The 22,547-nt window shown below is 39.7% G+C and overlaps 1 protein-coding gene across 1 annotated transcript in view; it reads left to right on the top strand.

Moving 5' to 3' along the window:
• Positions 1 to 299: 299 nt before the first annotated feature.
• Positions 300 to 22,547, top strand: part of spty2d1 (SPT2 chromatin protein domain containing 1) — a 48,990-nt gene continuing 26,742 nt past the window's right edge. Inside the window, exon 1 of the mRNA XM_028796045.2 lies at positions 300 to 729. Within this exon, the coding sequence (XP_028651878.1) occupies positions 670 to 729 (60 nt within the window). The 5' untranslated portion in view covers positions 300 to 669. The remainder of the gene's footprint in view (positions 730 to 22,547) is intronic.

The raw sequence follows: 22,547 nt of genomic DNA, 5'->3' as shown, positions 1-22,547 counted from the left end.
TACGCCGAATAGGACAAACTAGATTATAACGCAAAGCTGAAATGAGCTGTTACCGAGTATTTGTCTAGACAATTAAGTAAGGCGTTTTCCACAGCATAAGCACAGACATAATGCTTGTCGTTTCATGTGGCTTTCATGTTCCATTCGGTTAGTACATAACGTGAAAAATGCAAAGAAGCGCCATGTGATTGTGTGAGTTTAACGGAATTCGAGAAAAAAAAAATCACCCGTTATTGCTGGAGGAAGTGACGTCAATTAAAAGGCGTGTCATTAAGGTCTGCTGAAGAGTGTTCTGGAAATCCCGGAAGTGACATCTGCGTCGAACTGTTGTGCTGACTCTCGCTTGTCGGTTCACAGTTGTTGCTTTACGTTCGGAATGCGTTTGAATCTCATGGCCTAAGCACGAAATCAACGTTTCCGTGGCGTTTTACAATCGCCGACCAACATCTCCAAACTCAAAATCGAGTGGTTTCGTGGAGTGTTCGAGAGTTTTGATGCTACTTTCAGCAGGAGTATATAGCAAAATATTTACGCACAGCTGTTTTGGGAGCTTGGGAACTTCACCCGGGGCCGGGCCGGGGAGGGGTGGGTGGTGAAGAAGGGTTTGGAAGATTTCCCTCGGGTTGTTTCTACTCTACAAGAAAATAAAGAAGAAACCACGCCGCCGCCATGGATTTCGAGAACATCTTGACGATCGCATCGCAGAACCAAGGCACAAGTGCCGTCCCGGTAAGAAGTGCTGTACAGTAAATCAATGTATGTGACTTTGGCGATCGAAGAGTGCTGTTGTCGAGATACACCATAGTATGGAACCTCATTTTGTAACGTACTGACTGCTTGGAATGATAATCGCAGTGGTATCACTGCGGGCCCAGTCGTGGCGAATTTGCTGAGACCGTGTTTTAATCGGCTTAGGCACTCATTGTCCATCTTTGCATCAGTTTACATTATTGCTACCTTGCAAATGTAGCCCATAAAGTCATATTTTAATAAGAGATTAATCATTTATACTATAAAGTAATTGTTCTCACTTTCATGTGCTTTTATAAACTTTTTTTCTTTTTAATTATTAACATGTTTATGAATCTTACTTGCTCTTTTAATTTGATGAGGTTAGTCGTAATTTGAAAGTTTCAAACTGAGTTGATGACAATATAAAATTAGAGTTCTCGATGTATGGGACGGTTTTAATCAATCATTTTTATATAACGCACCATCCTCCGAATAGTCCCCTACAAAGCAGGCAAGAATCTGCACACCCACTTAACAAGATAAGGAGCAACTCCTGATAAATCACAGAAACAATCAAACCTAAGGAGAGTTTTGAAAATGCAGCGGCTAAATTATTTACAAAATCAGATTACCAAAACAGTGCACTGGAAGTTACTACCAATTTCTTGAAGTATTTGTTCTTGCCTTAACCTAATAGCAATTAACATGGAATTAAATCCTGTTTTCCCCATCATGTTTTTTGTTGTTGTAGAACAGTCTTGAAAGGAATATTTGTTTTAAAATATTACCTTCCCCATGTATTTTCTAATGATAGCTCAGAAAAAAGGTTTAATATGTTTCCATGCAGAACAAAAGAATAAAGTTACTGATGTAATAAAACCTAATACAGACAGATTCTGAACATACAGCTCAATATTAATAATAATAATAATACAGCTCAAGATTCTGAACTACAAAACCTAAGGGTCAGCCTGGATTCAAATCCCACTACTGACTCTGTGTGACCGTGATTAAATCCCTTTACCTGCCTGTGCTAAAAGTGGAAAAACAAAAGAAATGTAACCAGTTGTATTTTAAGTCGCCTTGTATGAGTCACTCTCATTCATTGGTCAAGACTCCTGTATTCAGTTCAAAAGCACAGTGTTATATGATTGTGTTTTCCTGTTTGTGATGCTGTTAATATTAGTCTAGCAATACAGTGTGTGTTGCACGTTTTGAGCATACAACTGAATAATTGACATGTATTTAGATGGCAAGGGTTTTTCTATGAATGTTTTTCACATTGTTTGCTGTTGTACAGCACAGGTTGCCATTGGGTTCTGTTAGAACATTAGAGCACTCTAGATGAGAACAGGCCGTTCAGCCCAACAAAGCTCACTAGTCCTATCCACTTATTTCTTCCAAAAAAACACATCAAGTCAAGTTTTGAAAGTCCCTAAAGTCTTACTGTCTACCACACTACTTGGTAGCTTATTCCAAGTGTCTATCGTTCTTTGTGTAAAGAAAACCTTCTAAATGTTTGTGTGAAATTTACCCTTAACAGGTTTCCAACTGTGTCCATGTGTTCTTATTAAACTCATTTTAAAGTCACTGTCTCAATCCACTGGACTAATTCCCTTAATAATTTTAAACACTTCAGTCAGGTCTCCTCTTAATCTTCTTTTGCTTAAACTGTAAAGATAGATAGATAGATAGATACTTTATTAATCCCAAGGGGAAATTCACATAAAGGCTCAGCTCTTTTAATCTTTCCTCATAATTCATCCCCTGTAGCCCTGGACTCAGCCTAGTCGCTCTTCTCTGGACCTTCTCTAGTGCTGCTATGTCCTTTTTATAGCCTGGAGACCAAAACTGCACACCACACTCCAGATGAGGCCTCACCAGTGTGTTATAAAGCTTGAGCAGAACCTCCTGTGACTTGTACTCCACACATCAAGACGCTATATAACCTGACATTCTGTTAGCCTCCTTAATGGCTTTGAACACTGTCGGGAAGTCGATAGCTTAGAGTCCACTATGACTCCTAAATCCTTCTTATAAGGTGGACTCACGATTTTCTGACCGCCCATTGTGTATTCAAACCACAGATTTTTTACTTCCTATCTGTAATTCTTTAGGTTTACTGACATTAAATTTTATCTGCCACAAATCTGCCCAAGCCGCTATACTATCCAAGTCCTTCTGTAATGATATAACGGATTCCAAATGATCTGCTAATCCACCTATCTTGGTATAATCTGGAAGCTTAACCAGCGTGTTACTTATATTCCTATCTGAATCATTTATAGATATTAAAAAAAGCAGCGGCCCTAGCACTGACCCCTGCTGGTCACCACTCTTAACATTGGCCAGTTCTGATGAGGTTCCTCACACCATCACCCTCTGCTTCCTGTGTCTGAGCCAATTCTGCACCCATCTAAAAACATCACCCTGAACTCCAACTTCTTTTAATTTGATGCCCAACCTCTCATGTGGCCCCTTATCAAATGCTTTCTGATATGTCGTAAGGTTTTTTTTCTTATGTTCTGCATGAAAATATGAAATTAAATATATTTTCTCAGCCACCTCTACAAACTACATACACTTTCTCCGCAGCCAAATTATTACTTTTTTGCTTGAGTTGCAAACTTTTGTTTGGTGTGGTCTCGTGCCAACATGGCACATTAACATTTGTCATTCCTACTTAGAGACCTGTTAAAGTGCAGCAGTCGGCAGACATCACTCAGATTGAATTTGATTTTGGCTCCGTGTTTTCATACGTGGCACTCAAAAACTTGTCTCTACTGTCTTTGCCATATGACAACCTTCGTTGCTTTGTTGCAGGGGGAGCTGGTTTTCATCAAGAATCTCTCGGCACCTTTCTCCAGTTTTTCTTTTGTCTCTGTGGAATATCAGTACTCCCATGATACAATACCATGTTTTACACTAATGTGAATGTTTGTTATGCAAAATAGACAAATAATTTCTAATTTCTTTGGACCATAAAGTTGAAGTTTTGTCCAACTGGCTTTGGAATCAAAATAGCATTTTTTTATGAGAAGTATCTTCTCTGTTCCCACCAACTGTGTTGTAAATCATGGAAAGCTTGATTGCTGTGAGATGCACGTTCAGTGTTTTCTACCAAGCCCAACTGCAGGTCCTGTAATACAACTATTGGTTTCTTAGTGAATTCTCTAATTGTTCTCTTGTTTAGTCGTGTGAACATTAGAACAATCTGGATGAGAGCAGACCATTCAGCCCAACAGAGCTCGCCAGTCCTGTCCACTTAATTCTTCCAAATTGACATCAAGTCACTGTCTACCACACTACTTGGTCACTTATTCCATGTGTCTGTGGTTCTCTGTGTAAAGATAAACTTCCTAATGTTTGTGCAGAATTTACCTTTAACAAGTTTCCAACTGTGTCCCCATGCTCTTGATGAACTCATTTTAAAGTCGCCGTCTTGATTCACTGGACTAATTCCCTTCATAATTTTAAAAACTTCAGTCCGGTCTCCTCTTCATCTTCTTTTGTTCAAACACTAACTCTCAGCTCTTTTAATCTTTCCTCATAATTCATCCCCTGTAGCCCTGGACTCAGCCTAGTTGTTCTTCTCTCGACATTTTCTAGTGCTGTGCTGTGCTGTTATGTCCTTTTTGTAGCCTGGAGACCAAAACTACACACAGTACTCTAGGTGAGGCCTCACCATTTCCTTATAAACCCTGAGGAGGACATCATGATCTTTGCAAACTTACAGTGGTACTATGTGGCTGCCAAATCTTAACAGAGGATGTAAAGTTGTTCAAGACTGTTGGAATCAAATCATAGATATCACCTTCTGTGTACCCCAAACAAGTCTTTTGAAAATTTCCTATTAGTTATAGTTGTCTTGGAAATGCACAACCCAAGAGACTTTAATGTTTTATTCTGAAATGAAGTTATTACATTTGAACACAAGTGGAGGCCATGTAGCATTTTTTTTCATTTGTGAAGCAATTCTGTCAGAGCTAATTTACAATTTTTTGTTTATCCACCACTCTTTTTTTTTTTTTTTTTATAAATTAAATTTACAGTTAGTGTTAGAGACAGTTATCCAAGCAGTTCTAGTTTATAATTTTTAAATATTTAACCCGCCCCCTTTATGCAGTTTGTGCATCACACTGGATAGTCCAGGTATAAACTGGCTTTGCTGGCCAAAATATATTTTAAAGATTTGTGCTGATTTACTTAAAGCACTATATAATCAGATTTGCTTTAAATTCAGATCTGACACAATGAAGGGTGTATCTTAGTATCACTCAAATATATACATTCATGTAGTATACCCATATACAGTGAAACCTCGGTTTGCGAATAAATTGGTTTACGAATGTTTTGCAAGACAAGCTAAAATTTTTAATAAATTTTAACTTTATAAACCAGCGAGGTCTTGCAGTACGAGTAGTATGTATACGCTTTGTCTGCTGAGCGTCATGTGATCACAACTGAACTGATGGTTCTTTCTCACTGTGGTATTGTGGGCAATCGTCTCCTATTCTCTGTCATAGTCGGCGTGCCTCACTCATATAGTCGACATCCGTACATGCGTATACTGTTTACTACAGCATTGTGACTGTGTGTGTGTGTGCGCTGTAATGTACGAGTCCCCGTCTTGCACCCAAAAACACAAAGCTGAGTCTGAGTACTTTAGCAACACCAGCTTTATTCAGCTTGAAACGGCAACAGCGCGGTTATTTATTGTAGCAGGATCTGCCACTCTCCTATACACAGACACAGCAATCAGGCAGGGTCATGGCCAAGCAGTACTGTGCCCTGCGAATTTATAATGTTCCTTGTATCAGCCATCGACGGCAGGCGCTTATAGTATGTCCGCTCTTCCACGTGTCATCCCGTTGAGTGGATTCCCGCAAGAGTTTAGAAACTCACTCACACCAGCCATGATTCTTTTTAAAGGTAAAGTGCAGGTTAATTTGTTTTATGTATTTTTACTTTATATTTTGTGTTAATCATTTTTATATGAATAGTTTTGGGTTGTGGAACGAATCATCTGAGTTTCCATTATTTCTTATGGAGAAATTCGCTTTGATACACGAGTGCTTTGGACTGCGAGTACGTTTCCGGAACGAATTATGCTCGCAAACCGAGGTTCCACTGTAATTTACTTTCAGGATTGTGGTGTCACACTGAAGTATGCACACTCACACTTGCACGTGTCAGGCTATTTTAGAGTTGCTAATGAGAAGTCAAGCAAAATGACCCCCTTTTTTGGCTAACTAAAAAGATTACAATATGCAAGCTTTTGAGGCAACTCAGACCCCTTCTTCCAATAAAAGGAGCCATTTTACTTGACTTCTCACTACATTCATAATGGCTACCACGGTACAAGTCCCTAGTATTATAGTTGCTAATTCACTTAATGTTTATGTGGTTTAGAGATGTGATAGGCATTTAATGAATGTTCAGACTTAAGTTCAGCTTTGTCTTGTGTGCACATTCTTACTTGCATGTCTCCTACAATAGTAATAGTATTACAGTACTAAAAAGATACACAATTACAAATATGCACAGTGTAACACTATATGTACAGAAAAGATATGTAGTAAATCAAATAATATAGCCTTTTTTTGTCAGTTCACTATAAGTGCAGAACATACAGGAGAATCAAAATACTGTTTCTCATCTTCGTAGTACAATAAAATATAAAAGTATACAAGTATAACATATAAGATACAGTGCATCCGGAAAGTATTCATAGCACATCACTTTTTCCACATTTTGTTCTGTTACAGCCTTATTCCAAAATGGAAATGGATTAAATTCATTTTTTTTCCTCAGAATTCTACACACAACACCCCATAATGACAACATGAAAAAAGTTTACTTGAGATTTTTGCAAATTTATTAAAAATAAAAAAACAGAAATCCCATGTCCATAAGTATTCACAGCCTTTGCTCAATACTTTGTTGTGCACTTTTGGCAGCAATTACAGCCTCAAGTCTTTTTGAATATGATGCCACAAGCTTGGCACGCCTATCCTTGGCCAGTTTCGCCCATTCCTCTTTGCAGCACCTCTCAAGCTCCATCAGGTTGGATGGGAAGCATCGGTGCACAGCCATTTTAAGATCTCTCCAGAGATGTTCAATCGGATTCAAGTCTGGGCTCTGGCTGGGCCACTCAAGGACATTCACAGAGTTGTCCTGAAGCCACTCCTTTGATGTATTGGCTGTGTGCTTAGGGTCGTTGTCCTGCTGAAAGACGAACCGTCGCCCCAGTCTGAGGTCAAGAGCACTCTGGAACAGGTTTCATTCAGGATGTCTCTGTACATTGCTGCAGTCATCTTTCCCTTTATCCTGACTAGTATCCCAGTTCCTGCTGCTGAAAAACATCCCCACAGCATGATGCTGCCACCACCATGCTTCAGTGTAGGGATGGTATTGGCCTGGTAATGAGCGGTGCCTGGTTTCCTCCAAACGTGACACCTGGCATTCACACCAGAATGTTCAATGTCTCATCAGATCAGAGAATTTTCTTTCTCATGGTCTGAGAGTCCTTTAGGTGCCTTTTGGCAAACTCCAGGCGGGCTGCCATGTGCCTTTTACTAAGGAGTGGCTTCCGTCTAGCCACTCTACCATACAGGCCTGATTGGTGGATTGCTGCAGAGATGGTTGTCCTTCTGGAAGGTTCTCCTCTCTCCACAGAGGACCTCTGGAGCTCTGACAGAGTGACCATCGGGTTCTTGGTCACCTCCCTGACTAAGGCCCTTCTCCCCTGATCGCTCAGTTTAGATGGCCGGCCAGCTCTAGGAAGAGTCTGGTGGTTTCGAACTTCTTCCACTTATGGATGATGGAGGCCACTGTGCTCATTGGGACCTTCAAAGCAGCAGAAATTTTTCTATAACCTTCCCCAGATTTGTGCCTCGAGACAATCCTGTTTCGGAGGTCTACAGACAATTCCTTTGACTTCATGCTTGGTTTGTGCTCTGACATGAACTGTCAACTGTGGGACCTTCTATAGACAGGTGTGTGCCTTTCCAAATCATGTCCAATCAACTGAATTTACCACAGGTGGACTCCAATTAAGCTGCAGAAACATCTTAAGGATGATCAGGGGAAACAGGATGCACCTGAGCTCAATTTGGAGCTTCATGGCAAAGGCTGTGAATACTTATGTACATGTGCTTTCTCAGTTTTTTTTTATTTTTAATGAATTTGCAAAAACCTCAAACTTCTTTCACGTTGTCATTATGGGGTGTTGTGTGTACAATTCTGAGGAAAAAAAACGAATTTAATCCATTTTGGAATAAGGCTGTAACATAACAAAATGTGGAAAAAGTGTTGCGCTGTGAATACTTTCCAGATGGTAAATAACATTAGAACTTGTAAAGCAGACCTGTGTACAATGTGCAATAGTCTTTAGTGCAAAAGCCAATTACAGTAATAAATGAGAAGGTGCATTATAGAGTAGCTTTTGAGATGTACAAAAAGACACAGTTATCAGCAGATGTAATATTGATTCTTTATATAATACCAGCTGAGGTAGGGTACTTTGTAGATAGTGACTCTTGTTATGGCCCAGGGGCAGGTTGAGGTAGTGGACAGAGTTCAGCATCCTGACAGCTTGGTGGATGAAGCTGTTAGACAGTCTTGTGGAGTGGGCCCGGAGGCTCCGGTACATTTTCCATGAGGGGAGGAGGCTAAAAAGGGAGTGAAAGGGGTGGGAGGAGTCACCAGCAATGCTGATGGCTCTACGGGTGTGGAAAATGTTCTTTAGGGAGGGCAGTGGGGCACCAATGATCTTACTGGCTGTATCCACTATATGTTGCAGGGGCTTCCTACAGGAGGCAGTGCAGCTTCCATACCACACAGAGATGCAGCTGGTGAGGATGCTCTCGATTGTGCCCTGGTAGAAAGAGCATATGATTTTTGTGTGTTTGGGAACTTGTGCTCTCCTCAGTTTTTTGTACAAAGTAGAGGTGGGAATGAGATTTCTTGGCCAGTGATGTGGTGTTATCTAACCAGGAGAGGTCCTCGGAGATGTACGTCCCCAGGAACTTGGTGCTACTCACTCTTTCCACAGCTGCACCATCGCTAGTTAGTGGCGGGGTGAAGTGAATGACCTCTCCTGAAATCGACCACAGTCTCTTTGGTCTTTCCCACGTTCAGGAAGAGATATATACTTTATGTACATCTTGCCTGAAGAAGGGGCCTGAGTTGCCTCGAAAGCTTGCATATTGTAATCTTTTTAGTTAGCCAATAAAAGGTGTCATTTTACTTGGCTTTTCTCTACATTCATAATGGCTAACATGGTACAACACCCTAGTACTATTGATCAATCAAAGTAATTCTAGGCCACACCTCTGAACCCGTTTCATTAAATGGACTCCAGGTGTGCTAAATTTGGACTGTAATGAGCCTTTTAAAAAGTCATTAGCTTAGGGTTCACTTACTTTTTCCAACCTTCAGTTTCACAGTTTGAATGATTTATTCAATATGGTCAAAAATTCTCTGAAAATCTGTGTGTCTTTAGTTTTAGAAGACTGTGTTTGATCATTATTGTGACTGACATGAAGATACGACCATGTTTTATATGGGAATTAGACATAAATATAGATAATTCCTAGGGGTTCACATACTTTTTTACTTTGACTGTATATAGAGATGGGTGTATGTGTTTGTGTATGTGTGTTTATATATATATATATATATATATATATATATATATATATATATATATATATATATAAAAAACACAGACTAGCTGTTTAAACCCAGGCTCCTAGAAACCATGGATTCTGGCACTTCAATCAATCGATCGCATTGGTTGTGCATTAATGTCTAAGCAAGGTTCTCTTTCCTTGACAATTTAGTTTTGCCGACATGCTCGCCTCTGTTGTCTATCAGCGGCTAAGGCGGTTTCTCTCTCTTCGGAGGTTTTGTTTTGCTGATGTGCTCGCCTTGTTTGTGTATCAGTGGCTAAGCAAGTTTCCCTTCTCATGGTGGTTTCAATTTGGCGACAGAGTCACTTTCTTTGAGCTTCATGCTGTAGCCTTGCATTTCCAGGCTGCCTTGCATTTCCGAGCCAGACAGACAGACAGACACACACACACAGACATTTATATACAAGACTAGCCATTCTTCATGGCTCCACCCGCGTAGTAGTGAAACAGGACAACTGCCCAGCTCCCCACTCCCCTTGACCAGCAGCCTCTGTCTCGAATTAGCATGAATATATCACTCCTGCAAGCGAACTATGATTTTTAGCGCGTTGGGATGTTCACGCAAATTATAGATAAAAAACCCGATCTAAATCCATTAAGTAGTTCTCTCGTTCGCTAGCTATGCGGCGGTAAGGAACGCCCTGAAGCTGGTGCATGAGTGAGGAGAGTCCCGTCCCCCTCGCCTTGGCCTGCTGCGTGTCTCTCAGATTCACGCAAATAAGTGGGTGCTGCAAGTGAACTATGATACATAGCGCAATGAGAGAAGTCACAAAATCAACCAGAATGTTCAAGCAAATTATTGGAAAATCCCCGATCTAAATCCGTTAAGTAGTTCTCTCATGACAAGCAGACAGACAGATAGATGTTGGATTTTATATATATATCATATATAAATCATATGTGATTTCATCTACTGTTAAATTCTGCTCCGTATTTGTAATATTTTTATATTGTATCGAGGATTACTTGTGTTCTGTTCTGTGTATTACTATATATTGTATTGACCCCCTTCTTTTTGATACCCACTGTACACCCAGCCTACCTGGAAAGGGGTCTCTTTGAACTGCCTTCCTCAAGGTTTCTTTCATTTTTTCCCTTCAAGGGTATTTTGGGAGTTTTTCCTTGTCTTCAAGGCTGGTGGGCTGTCAAGAGACAGGGTCTGTTAAAGCCCATTACGTCACTTCTTTTGTGATTTTGGCCCTTTTCAGGGAACAAGCAGTGAATTAACAACTTGTAGCTTTACTGCAGCATTGGAAGTTAATGAAGCCTTGAAATTTATGCAAGCAATTCTTTCAGGTGTCCCAACTTTGTTTGGTTACTTACAAGCTCTGTGTGTAAAATTGGTGTTGGAAAAACTGTGTTGTGACACCGTTTGAAGCATTACTTGGACAATATTGCACTATATATTTCTATAATAATGGCAATAAGAAGGAAATTATCAAAGAAAGGCAGACAGACCATTGTAACCCTTCAAAGTGTATGCCTTGCCTTAGGAGAAATTGCAAAGAAAAGCAAAGTTTCAGTAAGTACATTTTCCTACACCATCAAAAAGAACCTGGAAACTGGAGGAAATTCTGACTGGAACAGGTCTAGCAGAGCCCAATTTATAACAAAATTAAAAGACAAGTTTCTAAGAGTTAGTGATCTCTAGCTCTAATTGTGTGATCGACGTGCAGTACTTATGACTCAATTTAAAGATAAAAAGGTTCCAGAGTAATATCACGGTTTGTGTCAGGATATGATTTTGTGGACATACCATATATACTAACGTATAAGCTGGGTCTTGAAACCCGAAAAACTGATCATAAAATCAGACCCCGACTTGTACGCCTGTTCAAAAATGCGACACTTAATTTAAAATTTTTTTTTTTTTTTTTTTTTTTTACATCTTCTTGCCTTCTTCAATCTCACACCGGTTTCTCATACACATCGAATTTTGTTACAGCAGCGCAGTTACCAGTTTCTTTCGCCACTTCAACTGCATTTAATTTAAAACCAGCTTCATATTTACTTCTGATTGAACGCTTCATCGTAGAGAAGCGATGCTCTTACGATAAAGGTGTATGAGGGTGTGAGACACAATAAACACGAAACAGTGCAAATGTTGCTTTGGAATAGTTTGGGTATTACCGTGTGGTCACGTAGGCACAAAGAAAAATGTATAGCAAAAAAAGGCCTTGTGCTTGGTGGTTACTCTCTCAGGTGGGCGTTGGCACATCATTATCTCTTGGACCAATAGCATCAGTTTTACGCATTCGACTTATGAGACCAACATTATAAAATACCAGAAATTATACAATAAAATCAAGACCTGACTTATCTGTGGGAGAACTTAAACACGAGTACAGTAATCCCTCGCTATATCGCGCTTCGCCTTTCGCGGCGAGGGGGTGTGAGCTGCCGCCTTCAACAGCTTTGTGCCGCGGTGCTTCGCATACTTAAAAGCAGCCCTATTGATTTGTTTGCTTTTCTCTCTCTATCTCTGTGACAGCCTGTGCTCCTGACACGCACTCCTTTGAAGAGGAAGATATGTTTGCATTCTTTTAATTTTGAGACGGAACTGTCATCTCTGTCTTGTCATGGAGCACAGTTTAAACTTTTGAAAAAGAGACAAATGTTTGTTTGCAGTGTTTGAATAACGTTCCTGTCTCTCTACAACCTCCTGTGTTTCTGCGCAAATCTGTGACCCAAGCATGACAATATAAAAATAACCATATAAACATATGGTTTCTACTTCGCGGATTTTCTTATTTCGCGGGTGGCTCTGGAACGCAACCCCCGCGATGGAGGAGGGATTACTGTATATACAGGTGAGTCAAAAACTAATCACTCTGTGGAATTGAAACATGGCCCACATATGAATACGGGAAAGTGCTAAAACCCTATTGGTATTGAGTAAAATTGCTCCAAAGTTTATTTTTGCATGGTAAAGGGGTATAGTCAGGGGAAAAAATTGTGAGAATGTGAAAATTCATATAACTTCATATTTAAGGCTTTAGACTTCATGACACTGTGTGACCATGAGCAAGTTACTCCACCTGTCTGTGCTTCCCTTCGAAAAAACACAATTGGTCACATTTCTTTTATCCCTCAAATGTTGCAAGTCACCTTGGATAAATTTGTCTGCCAAATAATACTATAAAAATTCGGCCTGCAGTATTTCTTGACTACAGTCACAAGATTTTTGTATGGAAAGTCAGGTTGGAAACCGTATATTTTTTTCTTATACAGATTACTGCACAAGATAGTTTCAGACTGCATAAATCATCTCTGTTGTCTGCTTCTTACGGAAATCTTCAGAGATACAGGCATTCCATGTTTTTATTTTGACTCTGTGGCACAGGTGGCCCTACTGTTAAATGCTATCTACTTTTTCTAAATATTCTTCCCACCACCATGTGCCAAAAGTCTGTGTTATCTAAATTTTACACGTTTAGAATGTTTAGCCTGGGAAACTGACAAGATATGTGTCTGGCCTTGTAGAATTGCTTATAAAAAGTACCTCCGCAACAGCACTTTTTTCAATTGAATTAGAATTTTCAAAAAAATAATCTTAAGGTGTAAATGTCTGTGTTAGTGTGCTATGAAATGTACTTGTGCCTTATGCCAAGATGACTTCTGCCTCTGCTCCCGATGCCGCCATGAATTGCCCTGTTCTTTCACAACCCTGAATGGGATTAAGCTTGATGATTTTGTAGAAAAAGGCAGAATATAAAGGCTGAAAATCATTTTGAAGATTTACGTTTCCACTGTTTCCTAAAATAATGGTGGAGACGTTCATGTCATGCAGCTGAGTAATCAGTGTCTTACTGGTGTATTCATTTTAACAAAAGTGTATGCTTATTTTCTTACTCCTTAATGAACCTGCGATCACTCCACTTTAGTAATTATCACATTCTTCTATCAGTTTTCAGTACCCAGCTATTTTACTATAGATCATGATGAACACACACTCTGTTACAGTGGCAGCTGCAGGGCGATGTTGAGCACACTCATTCATTTGGTGTGCATAACCTGAACAGCCACAGGTCCATGCCTGCAGAAAATTCCGTGCAGACTTTGTGCAGCGACCTTATAGACCAGGGGTCTCCAACATGTCGCTTGCGAGCTACCGGTAGCGCAGAACCCCTTTCCAAGTGACTCGCCAAAGAGCTAATGAATCCTACATAAATTTGAAAACTTGATTAGTCAAATTAGGGGTGGGCGACCTTTCCAAAAAATCATATCACGATCCTTTTAACACAAAATCACAATCCACAATCTGAATTGCAATCAGTCTTTTCATTGTGGCATACACTTAAGAGAATGTCTGGACTCAAACTCATCAAGACCTAAGTAACACTTTATTTTAAATATCAAACAAAGTTGAATTCAATTGTTCTGTCGTTCTCTAGGTAAGCGGAGTTAAGGACCACACCCCGAAGCTGGCGAGTGAGTGAGGAAGGCTTCTCCCCTCGGCCCATTGCATGGCTCTCAGATTCGCACAAATAAATTGGTACCGCAAGCGAACTGTGATACATATCAAAATGAGAGAAGTCGTAAATTTAACCGGAATGTTCAAGCTAATTATAGAAAAAATTCCGATCTAAATCCGTTAAGTAGTTCTCTCGTGAAAAGCAGACAGACATACAGACAGAGAGAGAGAGACATTGGATTTTATATATTATATATTAGTAAACCTTCAAAATAATGTGCAGTTTAAATCACAACAGCATTTCTGGAGCTTAGTAGAGCCAGATATCTATAAGAATCTTCACCAAGCAGCTCAGAAAATGTCTGCTTTGTTTGGTTCTCCATACCTCGGTGAGTCTGACATGAATGTCATGAAATCAAAGTTCGGAACAAGACTTTCAGACAAGATTTAAATGACTCCATAAGAGTAAACCTAAGTGGCTCCACTCCACCATACACCTGCCTCTCTTGTTGACTCCATGCAGTGCTAAACAACACATCACACATGCAACTGGACCTGTGAATAAAGTGACAAAGTGACATGGAACAAAATGACAAATGAATAAGTCATATCTGTGTATTTGGAATTGCATTGTTTTGTTTTGACAGCATTCATGTTTTAATTCAATAGTGTGAGATACATTAGAAAATGCATAGACATACAAAATGCACTTTCAGGTGAACTAAATATTTTTTTGTGATGTTTTAATGCAAAATGTGAGTTGTGGACACCAACATTTTGTAAATGTTCAGGCAAAACAAGCTTATTCAGTTTGTTTGGGTTGAAATAAACTATGAGAATAAATGTTAGAAAACATGAGTAGCCCTTAGCCATTTTCATTTTGCAAAAGTAGCTCTCAGGGGAAAAAAAGTTGGAGACCCCTGTTATGGATGGTGTCTAGGCTGGGGTTTGAACTCTTATTTTCATCAGCAGGGAGCTGGGATTTAGCACAGGTCCATCATGTATGATTTTACTGTCTTTTCCAGAAAATTACACACTGTAAACATAGCATTATGGACATAAGTGGATAGTGTACAAGTAACCCAAGTATTTAAATTGCTATGCGTAAACTAGAAATAACATGTTTTATTCCCAACTTCTTAGCAGTGCACATTTTAATGTGCTCTACTGCATACTTTAATATCGATGTCAAAATGTGATGTGAGAGCTCTTGTTTTCCAAGAACAAAGGGTATAGCATGATGTGCAGTTAATCAAAATCTGCAGTTATGTTTGCATAACCAATCTTTCAGTATTGCAATAAAGTGCTCCAGTCCTCTTTTAAAAATAGGAAAGAAAGATTACCTCTAGTTTGCAACTGTCTTACCAAGGCACACCCGTTTTCACTGCAGAAATTCCCCAGAGCTATAGTCGTAGCCAGATGTGTATCTGTGTGGGTTATGAGAAATGTCAGTCATTTCTGCACAATACAACGTGCTTTATTATATTTAACTGTGGGTGCGTAGATACCAGCTAATTTAAGCGAAAGACAAACAGCTAGTATGCAGCCAGTGTCCGTTAGACTCGCACCTGTTTAAGGGAAATGCGTATCAGAGGTGTTCGACAAAATTGTCCCTACATGATGTTCAAAATGAAACTAAAGATTATTATATTTACAATTTGAAGTGAACACATTTTCAATTTGTATTATTTTACACTAGCTGTGTAAGTCCGTGCTGTAAAAAGCCTGGAGTCCTAGAAACTATTGAAATCATCAGAAAAAAATTGAAATGTAGAGATGTCAGGTTGTTTTGAAAGGAACTACTCTGGGCATCTCTCTCCTAGGAGGATTTGTTTTGCCGATGTGCTCGCATCGCTTCTGCATTAGCAATGGGAGGAAAAGTAGAAGGGTTACTGGTTTGCTGATGTTAGTGGCAAAGCGACTTTGTCTTTCTTCTGAGGTTTCATTTTGCTGACGTGCTGGCCGTGCTTGTGTTATTGGCAGCTAAGTGAGTTTTCTGTTTCCTCGGAAATGGAGCCCTTACCCAGACTCCACTTCTCACTTCCTGGCCGGACAGACACACACACTTCCACACATAGACATTTATACTGTAAACGTTGTGCTATTCACAGACTACAGACTCTGAGCACTTGCATGGGTTTACTGCTATAATCTAATATCTAAAGGTTTGAATGAGTATATGTGTAGTATGCAAATCCACACCATTGAACCCTATCTCCACTAAATATTCTACGAGGGAAGACCATAACCTATTTTTTGTTATGAAATTTGAGCACATTTGAGTACTTTATTAAGGTAGTGCGACTAGGAGGCATTTTTGGGACCTGGCACAGGCAAACAAAGTTGCACTGCACTGCGAGCCTATTTAGTGAATTTTGATCTGTGGCCACATATGTTCCCTTTTGGGGTATTTATTTGGTGATCAGACCTGTACTTTATTCAATCACAGTTATTTTATTATAGTATACCTCTATCAGTGAACTATTGTAAAAATAGTTATACCATGTTATATTTAGGGCGGCACGGTGGCGCAGTGGTAGCGCTGCTACCTCGCAGTTAGGAGACCTGGGTTTGCTTCCCGGGTCCTCCCTGCGTGGAGTTTGCATGTTCTCCCCGTGTCTGCGTGGGTTTCCTCCCACAGTCCAAAGACATGCAGGTTAGGTGGACTGGCGATTCTAAATTGGCCCTAGTGTGTGCTTGGTGTGTGGGTGTGTTTGTGTGTGTCCTGTGGTGGGTTGGCACCCTGCCCAGGATTGGTTCCTGCCTTGTGCCCTGTGTTGGCTGGGATTGGCTCCAGCAGACCCCCGTGACCCTGTGTTCGGATTCAGCGGGTTGGAAAATGGATGGATGGATGGATGTTATATTTATATACATGATAAAACAAATTGTTTTACATAGTCAGATAGAACAGTTAGTTTTATTTACACAAACAAATCATAACAAAGTACTGTAAGCTTGTTAACATAATTAATAGCTCAACAAGTGACAACAGAAGAGTGGAAAACAAGAACTCCAGTCAATGGCATTACTGGAAAAATAAAGCTAGAGGACTCCTTGGCCATTTATTACAGAGAAAGCTACCTGTATATTTGTGTACTTTATTTATTCATGTATATATATATATATATATATATATATATATATATATATATATATATATATATATATATACTAGCAAAATACCCGCGCTTCGCAGCGGAGAAGTAGTGTGTTAAAGAGGTTATGAAAAAGTAAAGGAAACATTTTAAAAATAATGTAACATGATTGTCAATGTAATTGTGTTGTCATTGTTATGAGTGTTGCTGTCATATATATATACATATACACATATACACACACATATACACACATATACAGATATATATACATATACACATATATTTTTTATATATATATTATATATATATATACACATACATACATACATACATATACACACATAGATGCACTTACAATAACATAGAAATCAATATAAACAACATTAACATCATTGTCATATGAGAATATGAAGTAATATATAAGAAGCACATTTCATATAAATATAAATTATTAAACAGTAAAATCTTCTTCTATAATTTGCTACCGTGGCTTTTCGTTGGTCTGTCCAGGATTTTAAATCACCTGTAGCTTGCAAACCGTTTCACCTATTGACTTGAAATCTGGTACACATATAATACGTCACGTCTGCTATCCGCTTTATGGGTGATGATTGTATTACTCTTTTTATGTTTATTTTATTTTAGAATCAACTCCTATCTGCGCACACCAGGGCGGCCGTGGCCAGATGCGTATGGTGTATTTACTCCATGTTATCGTGCATTGCGCTGTCACTGGTATTTTGATAAAAGAATTTGAACAATATATAAGAAGCGTATAAATTATTAAACAGTAAAACATTAACATTTAAGAAGTAAAGTTACATTGAGTACTACTGCAGTGCCTTCGGGTATACCTCATTTTTTCTTTGCCCATTACATGCTTAAATGTAAAAAAATTTTGGTGTACCTACCCGAGAACACGCGACATATAACCGACCGTGGGAGAAGCATGGATTTTAAACACGCGTTGAGTTCATCTGCTGGTCTCCCTCGTGGAATAACTGGTAATGTTTGACTAAAATCTACAGCGAGTAAAACGACATTACCTCCTTTTTTTTTTTTACGATCTCTCAGATCTTGCTTTTTTCGGTTCAAGGCTTCATAAGCTCCTTTATGTTCCATGGTGTACTTAATAAGTACTAATTATCCCAAACCATCATCTTTGAATGTTGCAAGACTTTCGCCTTGTATGTAGATCGGGGTAATTACATTCATTGCATTCCTAGTCTGAATCACAATGTGATTGTATGGGTGGTTACCTGGCACTGTAGGGTTGCCACCCGTCCTTTAAAATACGGAATCGTGCCGCGTTTGAGAATGAAATTGCGCGTCCCGTTTTGAATGAATACTGGACGGGATTTATCCCGTATTTTTTTTATCATTTTTTTTTTTTAAGCAGCGTGTCATGCAAATCATCCCACACGCATTTTATGAAGATGCCTCCTTTCCTACTTTTGATTGGGTAATACTTGATGTCATCGTTAGTTTGATTGGTCTTTTTAACTGTCCAGTGAGGAGGGCGTGTCTTTTAAGTAGAGTCTGCAAAGTGTTGGCACTGAGATGTGGCGTCAGCGCCATAGTTGAAGTCCCTAACGTTGCGGTCAGCAAGTCGGCTAACATCCGCCATGTGCCGTCTTTCAGTTGCGAGAAGCAGATCATAGAATGGTTGAAACTGTTGCCCCTAACATTGCGCCACGGCGTGTGGTTCGTTTATACCTCGTGTCTTCTCATTAAACTTTTATCTCGCGAATATGTTATTGCAATCCGCAGCGGGAGCGTTTCTATAAACTTAATTTAAACTTACGTTTTACACCGTGCTTTGTTTCCCTTATGAACATGCTTGTATGCTTCACTCGCTCCGTTCTCAATTGTTTAATTAATTTTTTGCTCTTCGCTGTTTGCGGCTCTTCCTCCATTTCCCCCTACTTCGTTCTTTTCTCTCGCGAATATGTTATTGCAATCCTTAACGGGAGCGTTTCAATAAACTGATTGAAAATAGTTTTGCATTTACCTTTTTAGTAAAAGGCGAGCTTTTAAGCCTGAGAAATCACCCCGTAAATGCACACGTTTAATTGCACATGTGTTAATATGTATGGTTACACAGTATTAAAAGACAGTGAACAACGTCAGTTACCTTTGTTCCCGCGTTTGATAAAAGGTGAGCTTTTAAGCCTGAGAAATCACCCCATAAATGCACACGTTTAATTGCACATGTGTTAATATGTATGCTTACACAGTATTAAAAGACAGTCAAAAATTAACGTCATTTACCTTCGTTCCCGCGTGTGACTCGTGCTGTAAATCTCTTCCTTGTTTTTAGTTCACGTGATTACGTAGGAGGCGTGATGACGCGATACGTGACTCCGCCTCCTCCATTACAGTGTATGGACAAAAAATATGTTCCAGTTATGACCATTACGCTTTGAATTTCGAAATGAAACCTGCCTAACTTTTGTAAGTAAGCTGTAAGGAATGAGCCTGCCAAATTTCAGCCTTCCACCTACACGGGAAGTTGGAGAATTAGTGATGAGTCAGTCAGTCAGTGAGTGAGTCAGTCAGTCAGTCAGTGAGGGCTTTGCCTTTTATTATTATAGATATATATATATATATATATATATATATATATATATATAAAACGTATATGTGTGGAAGTCTGTGTGACTTTCTGTCCGGCCCATAAGTGAGAGGTGGAGTCGGAGTAAAAGCTCCTCCTCCTCCGAGGAAACAGAAAATTCTCTTAGCCGCTAATAACACAAGCAAGCCCAGCACGTCAGCAAGACGAAACCTCAGTAGAAAGACAAAGTCGCTTAGCCGCTAACATCAGCAAAACTGTATCCCTTTTACTTTTCCTCTCGCCGCAAATACACAAGCGAGACAAGCACGTCGGCAAAACAAAATCTCTGAAGAAAGACAAAGTCGCTTAGCCGCTAACATCAGCAAAACAAAGTCGCTTAGCCGCTATCATCAGCAAAACGGTATCCCTTTTACTTTTCCTCTTGCCAGTAATGCACAAGCAATGCGAGCACGGCAGCAAAACAAATCCTCCTAGGAGAGAGATGCCCAGAGTAGTTCCTTTCAATTACCTGACATCTCTACATTTCAATTTTTTTCTGACAATTTCAATAGTTTCTAGGACCCCAGGCTTTTTACAGCACGGGCTTACACACCTGCTTATATATACAGTAGGTACGGAAAGTATTCAGACCCCCTTCAATTTTTCACTCAGAGTCCTTCAGGTGTCTTTTAGCAAACTCCATGCGGGAGTTGGCCTTAATTCTAAGCGGTATGTTTGGAGACAACCAGGCACTGCTCATCACTTGTCCAATACAGTCCCCACAGTGAAGCATGGCGGTGGCAGCATCATGCTATGGGGGTGTTTTTCAGCTGCAGGGACAGGATGATTGGTTGCAATCGAGGGAAAGATGAATGCGGCCAAGTACAGGGATATCCTGGACAAAAACCTTCTCCAGAGTGCTAAGGACCTCAGACTGGGCCAAAGGTTTACCTTCCAACAAGACAATGACCCTAAGCACACAGCTAAAATAACGAAGGAGTGGCTTCACAACAACTCTGTGAGTGTTCTTGAATGGCCCAGCCAGAGCCCTGACTTAAACCCAATTGAGCATCTCTGGAGAGACCTAAAAATGGCTGTCCACCAACGTTTACCATCCAACCTGACAGAACTGGAGAGGATCTGCAAGGAGGAATGGCACAAGATCCCCAAATCCAGGTGTGAAAAACTTGTTGCATCTTTCCCAAGAAGACTCATGGCTGTATTAGCTCAAAAGGGTGCTTCTACTAAATACTGAGCAAAGAGTCTGAATACTTAGGACCAGGTGATATTTCAGTTTTTCTTTTTTAATAAATCTGCAACAATTTCAAAAATTCTTTTTTTTGTCTGTCAATATGGGGTGCTGTGTGTACATTAATGAGGGAAAAAAATTAATATAAATGATTTTAGCAAATGGCTGCAATATGACAAAGAGTGAAAAATTGAAGGGGGTCTGAATACTTTCCGTACCCACTGTATAATTAAAATTATGTTAACATTTGAATGGCGGAAACAGTTTATTCACAAATCATACTTCGTACGTGCAAGATGGTTTACAGGAATGTCTCAACCTGTTCGCCATCATGTTCAACACATGTACCATATGTGACGCATAAATTGTCCACAAAAATTGTATATAAGTATGTTTTTTTTCTTTATACATTAAAAGAGTAGTGATCAAGTAGTGAGTCTAATAAAGGAGGGTATTTGCACCTGGATGAAAGTCAAAAAAAGAAATGTAGCGTTTCTACTGTTTAGTCAAATGTAGCAAGTAGAGCACATGAAAAATGATACTGTAATGAACTTCTTGTGAAACTGGAACTATTTAACTACCCCCACTGGTAGTGGCCGAGGGGAATGATCTATTTGTTGTCTGGTGCTGCAGCCCCGGAACACGCCATAAGTGCTGCACTACCATGATGCTTTAGAAACTGAAACTATCCAGGTGTCACAGCCCCAGAACACACTGCATACACTCTGCAATAGCAGTGATGTGAACTGAAGATGTTTGAGTGTTATGACCCTGGAACACACCACACACATCACGCCGTGCACTAAGGTGTTTGACAGATCCTCTGTCAGGTGAACAATTCAAGCCTCTCTTTTTATGCCACTTGCGTTTTGAGATGCCCCGTTGTGACGTCCAGTTCCAGCAGCTCTCTTTGCATCTTGAGTCCTCCCCTTGCTGGCTGTGTGACTGTGATCGGTCCGTTTGTTTGCAGGTTAACTGCCTCATGTGACATATTCAATACTGTTCTTTTCAAGATTGTTTTGTAATCCAACCAGTTACCAGCCCTATAAAACAATCTTTCTGTCGAGTCCTTACAATATGAAAATATGTGTGTGTATGGATAAAATTTGACAGCCCACTTTAGGATTGCAGGTGAGAGAGAGAGAGAGAAGCTCTTGCTGATACAGAGCATTGCCGCACCCACCACATGATGATCCCAGAAGTGAAACATAAATAATGAACATTGCATAATTAAAAAAACACACTTCCCGACTAACTGCCTGATGTTTTCATTGAGGATTTGTTGATGTTCAGTGGAATCCATTCTTCTCCTTACTCTCAATTTGTTTTCCATGCGAGTAGATGCAATAATAGATCCACACCTGTACTTAGCAGTTGGCCTAGTGCTACAAATGCTGCTCCCTTTTTTATCCAAACAGACCTTTTTTTTTTTAAAACTTCATCTTTCCACAGCACTTTATTTCACATCCCTCAGTCTTATGCCAACATTGTTTTGCATACTTAATACACTGTCTTTTGTGATGAAATTGCAGGTAAGGTTTTTTTAAGAGGGCTGTTCCATGAAGGCCATGTCTGTATAAGTAACGTTGCACAGTACAGCAGTGCACCACACTCATTTCTCAGCTAAACCTTTCCGCAGGTATCTTGCAGTTGTATTGTGGGCTTTGTTTTGCCTATTCCAGCTCTTCTATCCATCACTTTTTTTGGTCTTCCAGATCTTGTCTTGATCTCCACGGTCCACCTTAATGATCATTTCTTAATTTCATTTCAGACAATGGAAATTGCCATCTCAAAGTGCCTTGGT

Source organism: Erpetoichthys calabaricus, chromosome 2 (assembly GCF_900747795.2).
Source record: "Erpetoichthys calabaricus chromosome 2, fErpCal1.3, whole genome shotgun sequence".
In the NCBI taxonomy this organism is placed as follows: domain Eukaryota; kingdom Metazoa; phylum Chordata; class Cladistia; order Polypteriformes; family Polypteridae; genus Erpetoichthys; species Erpetoichthys calabaricus.
The sequence above is the reverse complement of the archived record's forward strand: the minus strand, read 5'-3'. Positions and strand labels throughout refer to the sequence as shown.